We start from the raw sequence: 7,262 nt of genomic DNA on the forward strand, positions 1-7,262 counted from the left end.
TTAATATAATTCCATGAATACACTCACAATTAGTGCTACAAAGGAAGGGGAAAGTAAAAGAAATATTGTACATATTAACAGATTACCAACAGATGGAAGAAACTATAGAAACAAAAATCAGAAGGAAAAAAAGAATTCCCACCTTCTCTTCAGAGTCAATCAGAAGGAAAAATAAAAATAAAAATAAAAAATATGAGAGAAATCCCCATTTCCAGGATAGAGTCAATGGTACTATGGATCACAGTAGAGTGGCATGATGACATCCTGGAAAAGAAAAACAAGGAAGAAAGAGATGATAGAGAAATGAATATTTAAAAGAAGATGTAATTGGAAAGCAAATGAGGAGTGTTTGCTAAAAGAGATACTTACAGAAAGATAATAAACACATTTTCAGTTCCATTCAAATCCGAAGGTAACCTCCTCTTTCTTGAGCTCCTCCATTTCCTGCGGTTCTCATGAGGATTGACTTCCTGTTGAGAGACCAGCTTCTTCTCATAACCCTCCTCCGCTGCCAAGCAGCTAAATGGGTATAAAGAGCCGGGAAACAGAAGCACATCAGTACCACAAGTAGCATTGCTACGCAGAGTAACATGACATTCCGGAAACCATCTTTTGACTTTGAGTTCATTTGCCCTGTCCATGGAACTCCTCCCACATTCATTCCAAACACTGTTCCAAAGTGATCGGTGTCAATTGCTAATCTCTTCAACAAAATCATAACAAACAAAAAAAGTGCACCAGAAAGTTCTTCTGAATGTAATAAGGTTGCAGCAAGGTGAAACTTTTACCCCCGGTGATGATGGACAGCGGAAGGAATATAATGGAAAGGAATGAAAGATAATATAGTTTCCTGTTTATTTGCTCGGCCTGCCAGCTATCAAGTCCTGCTTGGATTGCTGTGACACGATTTGCTATGAACCCCACATTGTCTTTTAGCCTCCTTAACCGTCCGATCAACTCTTCAAGGGAGTTAATGTCTTCGCTACCAAACCAACTTTTTGAAGAACATTTCTCTTTCACCCGCGGAAATACTTGCTCCCCATGTGCTATCACCTGAATTCAATGAAGATACAAAAACCAAGTGAAGGTCCAGTTAACAGTTTTTTACTTAAATTCATTAGGCCAAAACTAAAATTAAATGGTAAGAGTAACTATTCTAGACAACGGCCTTCCTATGGCAGATCAAGACAAGATTGTCCAAACACTTATTGGTTAACTATTTACTTGGCATCATAACCCTTATGGCCACCAACGCAGCTAGTATGTTCTAATTTCATGAAGTTGGATGGAAGGAGCCAAGACCCCAGAAATGGTTGAAATCCATTTACCGAAGTAACTTCCATAGCTGTCTCATTGCTAGCCGTTTCTTTCAAAAGCATGCTTCTTACTAGAGACTTTAATTTGTGAGTCGTTACCCAAATAAAACTTGACGGGCTAACAACATGGAACATAAGGTTACTAATAACTCTCATCTCTCTCCTACTCTGTTTTTGGCCATTAAAGAAACTAAATGGGGCTGATACCTGCAGAAGGCGCTGCAAATTAAGATGCATTTTGGGGAATCTTCTATCATCTAGCATTTGCTTCTTCAAAGCAAAACCACCTGCAACAAAGCAGAAGAACCATGCCTTAATTTCGACCCTATATCAAACCATATAAATCCAAAGAGAAAACAGTATGAACTCATAGGAGCTTCGTAAGCACAAACAAATGTTGGAAAGAGATGGAAGAATTTCAATTGGAAATATATCCACATCATTTTTGGGTAAACAAGATAATGCATCCCCAATGGAGAACAGGTCTTTCCAGACGAAAATCCTGCAACTGGCCCTCACCATGCCTTCTCAATGTATCATTATAGACCACAAATAGATCAACTGCCTTTTCATAAATCAATAAGGTGAAATAATAAAGTACAGAACAATTAAAATAAAGTTCAGAACTTCAAAACAAATCCTAAGGCCTTGACACACCCAAATCATAGACTCACATAGACCGTCTTGCACAATTTTCTCTTCATTCCATATTTTCAGACGTTACTGATAACTGGCAGAGGTCATTAAATCTTTTTTAATGTCTCCACCATAGATATGGGAAAGTACACTTTACCATGAAAATGCATATCCTCCAATGTTTTCAACATCCTATTTAAGCTGTAAAGAACATTTAGAACTTTTATGGATGGGCCCAGAAAAACAAGGTAAAATTCGTGTCATTCATTTTGCTTTGCTCTCTCTATCTCAACAGTAAAGAATCAATATTCCAATCTCCCCCAAAAAGAAAAAAGAAGGTTAAACCCAAAAGTGAGCAACAAAAGCAAAGGCTCCATATTGCTCATCGACACAAGCTTGCTGGGCTTTTTAAAACAGGCTCTCAACAAATTGTTTGGGACATAACTAAAGAATGATACACAATCCTCCCCATAAGAGAATGATACTGCATCAACAGATTTTGTACTGCACATTGATAATACGATTAAAAACTTGCAGATAATATTTTAAGAGAAATGCTAGTATGCCGTCTGAGTTTGTTCCCTCACTTTGACCACTCATTTATTTATTTAATTTTTTTTTAATTTAATGATTAAGAAAGTAACTTTTAGTGTATTGGTGTATTTTTTTATTTTTTAAAAATATTTAAATATGTTAAAAAAATATGAAAAGAAAAAAAATAAAAAAATAAAAAGACAAATTTGTACTAGGCTGCATGCCCAGCGGTCATTGCTGGGCGGCAGCCTAGCACTAATATTTTAATCCAGCTTCATTCTTTTACTTTCAAGCATGCAGCTTTATTAATGCTACCTAAAGGTCCCTGAGTTTCCACAACTCTAGTGTGCATGATCATTTGACCCCCTTTTTCACTAGGTTCTGAGTGACATTGATATAAAAGACTAAAAAAGGCATAACAATCTAATACAGCTCTGAATCAGAAGTCGTGCATGAATCCTGAAAATTTGATGTTACTATATATAATGACGATTCAATTATGGGTAGCACAACTTATATTTACATCATTTCAGATTTTACCTTTATCCAATTGAAGCTCCACGGAATCCAGCTCCATCTCAAGTTTAGTCACGACATCTTGAAGGTGATCCACATGTGTGTCAAGAATGTGAACAACAAGATTAGAGATAGATTTTGGCACGGGATTATCAGCCTCCTCAGAGTGATTCATTGTCAACAAGAACTCGAGAACATGCTCCCCGATAACAGTTCCACCCCCTTCCTTATGTTCACCCCTAAGATATGAACTCTCCACTCTAGGAATCTCTGAGAGAAGAGACTGAGCCATCCGCGAGAAGCCCAATCTAGGAACACGACCTAAAGATACTGTGATGACTGAATTCTCAGTAACTCTAGCAGCAATTCTAAATGTAAAATCGCTCGAGGGAGGGCCAGGTGAATTAATTCTGAAGACAAGAGCCCCATCAACATGCCCACAAAAGGGTCCATTGCTGACGAGCGAAAGAATGTCTTGGAGTTTCAAAGGAGGACAAAGAACACCAATGAGGTATTGTGCAGATTGTGACAGTTTTTCATTTACTCTTGGAAGCTCCACATGGTACCAACAAAACTCATTGCCTCCACCCTCTGCAAGATCCCATTCCTTATTATAAAAGTTCCCATGGCCATCAAAAATATAGGCTTTCTGTCTCACCATACCCTGAAAATTGGTCCAGTAGAGAGGGGGCTCCCTGAGAGGAGTGTTTCCCAAGAGGTCCCTGTCCATTACATCTGCCTCTCCATTAACCGCTGGTTCTTCATGAGCTAAGTCCATGATTTTTAGCTTACCTTGGAATAATCAATCCAATAACAATAAGGAAGTTTATCAAACCAATCCAATCCACAAAAACCTGAATGAACTTCCCTGTCCAATAAAAAAAAAAAAGTTACATCATTCAAAACCCCGCACTTCACGGTGAATTGCAATGTTTCAACCTCAAAACGCCGTGTTTTCTATTTATTGAGAACCAAATCAGTCATATACAAGAAGAAGAGGATGGCATCAAATCAACCCTAACTGCCTCAAAACAAGACAGAGCAACACTCGGATCCAGAACGAACCCAAATCAATACATTCACCAAATTTGCTACAAACCCACTGGACACTTCAGAACCACCAAGACTCCAATTTCAACGCCCATCAATGCCCAAGAAACCCATCAAATCTTCAGTCTTTCAAATCCCACTGAACCTCCAGAAACCCCATTACAACATGCAATCCTCGATTATGCGTAAACAGCCGAAAAAATAATGAAAACAGCAACATGTATATGTTTACTAACACTCATAATTAGATGCTATACCTTATATTGAAAGGCTACAAACGAGCAGACCATCGCCCAAACAAGAAGACCCACGTCGGAAACAGCTAACCCAATCGCCAAGCAGTAGAAATATACAAAACTAAATTCCCCAGTGTCTCCTCAGCCTTGATAAAGGTCGTAGAGCAACCGCCACGATGTTTGAAACCTTCAAAGAAAAACTTTTCTTTGAAACAAAATATTTGTTTCCGACTAATGGAATATTTTGAAAACGGGAGTCTGTCAGGCGTAAAAGCAAAGAAAAAAGGGAAACGTGTTGCATGGATCTCAATTTCCTACGAAGCTTCCTTTTCCTTTTTATATATTCATGTCATACAAATAGAAGCAGTTTCTTCCCCAACTTCTCTCGTTCATCAGAATCATCGCCAACTTGCAGTCTTGTACCTTTCAGATTTTTTCATTTTTATAATAATAAAAAATGAATTTTTCTATCACGACCAATCGCGTAATTATTTTTAAAATGCAAGATGTTGCAATGAATTTAATATGGGCGTTTTTGCAGCTTCCTCTGGTCCTCTATAGTAATTTTCTTTTTTTTTTAATAATTCGGTTGTTGCTGTTTTTTTTTTTTTTTTTTTTGGGTGTCGAGCTGTGTCAGTTAATAACTCCCTTTGAATGCATCGAAGATAAAAAAAAAAAAGCAAAGATCATCGCATTATACATGCAAATTACAATTATAATTGTGAATTCATGATTTAATCAATATTGCTAGCAATTGCGAAAAGTATTCCTCAGAAACTGTTCCCTTCGGAGCGATGCTTCTAAAAAAATCTGAAAATAAGGTTTGAATATTAAACTCTTCTTAACTTATTATTATAATTTTTTTAAATTTTAATATAAAATATAATAAATAATTTAATTTTTTTAAATCTCAATATTAAAAAATAATATTTTAATAATATTTAATTAAATCAATTCAACTCAATTCAACATTCAAACAAAACTTAAATAGAGCCTGCAGTTTGATGCTTCTCATCTCTTCAGTCTCGTCTCATTAAAAAAATGAATCCAAGCGTACACTTTGTGAGAAGGATCTTAAGTGTAGGTCCATTTAAGATTATAATGGATCTTCATTTTAAGTTATTGATGGCATTTTTTTTTTATCTATTTCTTGTCTCGAGGACTTTATATAATAATTTGTACCTAAGATCCAGCCACTTTCATACCAGCTTCACCTATATTATATTTTTATTGAATTAGGTACTAAAATCTTCTTTTTTTTTTATATATAGGGGTGGGGTTTGAATTCAATTTTTTCACCACACTATCATCCTCTTGACAGATACTCCAACGTACTATATGCCATATATATATATATAATATATCATACATAAGATTTTCGTGTTTTTCTTCTAATTTTTTAATTTTATTTTCGATATTTGTAAAGGTTATCAATTAGACATTTTTTCTGTGAGAATAATAAAAAATTACCAAGAAAAGAAAACACACATTTATCAAGATTATTCTTAATTGATAAATGTTTTAGCCATAAAAAATATTTCATAAAAATAAATTCATAAATTAACATAGTTTGATATGATATTATTAACTCCTAAAATTAGCGCAATAGGCCGGAATGGGAGAAAGATTCATTCTCGGTCGGCTGAGACGATTCAGACCTCGATCGGTGTGGTTTGGAGCCCTCAGCGGTGGTCTGATGCCGCTGTATGGCGTCGATGCGTACATACATGGCAGTGAGCAATGAATAAATATAAAAAAATTAGGAAACGGTGACACACAGATTTACGTAGTTCGATATAATGTCTACGTCCACAGGAGTTTAGGGATGAGATGATCCACTATAATATGATTATTTTATAGTCCTATAGTTTCTCATCATCGTTGTACAATAGAGATCTAGTCATTGGAGTCATTGCCGAGAGATTGAAGAAGTCCAAGAAGTTGAAGTCGAAGAGCTCGAAGTCCCCCTGAAGGTCATATGGCAGTCCTATTTATCCTCTGCTCCTCTCTTATTGTCCCATTTTCTCTTCTTTACGTCACATCCTCACTTTTTCTCCTGATATCATTTTCCTTCCTCAACTCTTTATCCTTTCATTCTTTCTCTCTTTCTTCTCTTCTTATAAGATCTCCCACTTTGAGCCTAATATATTTTATCCATTCCAGGTACATTAGATTGTAAATAGATCTAACGTAACATATAAAGTTATATCTATAATATATGTTTATAAATTTATTTTTATAAAATCTTTTTATAACTAAGCACTTATCTCCCTAATTTATACAATTGAGCAATCTAATTGATATATTTATCGGAGCTCTTCTACTTACTTGATGTATAATTGATATCCGTACAACCTTTTGAAAAAGAAAAACTCAATAATTGTTTTAGTACTTAGCCTTTTCACTTTTATGTACTTTTCTCTTAAGCTTTTTACCATCTAGTGCTACTGCTTTTAGTGTAACGAGGGCAAATCTTAATTATTGGCTCGTGGATTTAACTTCAACACCATTGTCTCTACAACTAAAGGGTGAAGTATTTTGAACGATTCGGGCTTTGGTCAGGAAAATGGTGATTGTTAGTTGACTATAGAAGTTCCACAACACTAACAGTGTATACCTAAAAGTAAATTGATTAGCTCACTCAAGTTTTTGTTGACTTCAAATATGCAAACAGAGAGCAAGAAAGATATCAAAGGAGAGTCTTCTTTGTAAACAATGAGATCAAATAGATTTCTCATATTTTATTTTTATTTATTTATTTATATATTTTGTCAGTATAAAACTTTGACATCGTTTACTAGGAGGAGCACCGACTTAGTCGGAGTTGAATTCTCCTAAATCTAACTTCGACTCCGATTTGTATGGGTTCCTATTTGATTCCGACTCCATCTTGTTAGAATGAAGTCGAATTTGGGCTTTCAGTTTTGGGTTTCTTTTTTTTAGTTGCATAATTAGCCCATTTAAAAAAAAAGAA

General features: G+C 35.4%; 1 protein-coding gene across 1 annotated transcript; it reads right to left on the bottom strand.

Moving 5' to 3' along the window:
- Positions 1 to 120: 120 nt before the first annotated feature.
- LOC121255413 (zinc transport protein ZntB-like) lies at positions 121 to 4,705 on the bottom strand. Its single transcript, XM_041155717.1, has 6 exons — positions 4,310 to 4,705; positions 3,027 to 3,870; positions 1,524 to 1,603; positions 789 to 1,053; positions 341 to 669; positions 121 to 260 (listed from the first exon to the last, which is right to left on the bottom strand). The coding sequence occupies exons 2-5, from the start codon at positions 3,778 to 3,780 to the stop codon at positions 401 to 403; spliced, it is 1,368 nt and encodes a 455-aa protein (XP_041011651.1). The 5' UTR covers positions 3,781 to 3,870; positions 4,310 to 4,705; the 3' UTR covers positions 121 to 260; positions 341 to 400.
- Between the last annotated feature and the right edge of the window lie 2,557 nt (positions 4,706 to 7,262).

This window comes from Juglans microcarpa x Juglans regia, chromosome 3D, assembly GCF_004785595.1.
Source record: "Juglans microcarpa x Juglans regia isolate MS1-56 chromosome 3D, Jm3101_v1.0, whole genome shotgun sequence".
Lineage (NCBI taxonomy): Eukaryota > Viridiplantae > Streptophyta > Magnoliopsida > Fagales > Juglandaceae > Juglans > Juglans microcarpa x Juglans regia.

Coding starts and splice junctions, on each gene's coding strand:
- LOC121255413 (XM_041155717.1), bottom strand. CDS start 3,780: ATGGACTTAGCTCATGAAGAACCAGCGGTTAATGGAGAGGCAGATGTA. Junction 1,054..1,523: donor ATTTGCAGCGCCTTCTGCAG/GTATCAGCCCCA, acceptor CATTGAATTCAG/GTGATAGCACATGGGGAGCA. Junction 670..788: donor GCTGTCCATCATCACCGGGG/GTAAAAGTTTCA, acceptor ACTTTGGAACAG/TGTTTGGAATGAATGTGGGA.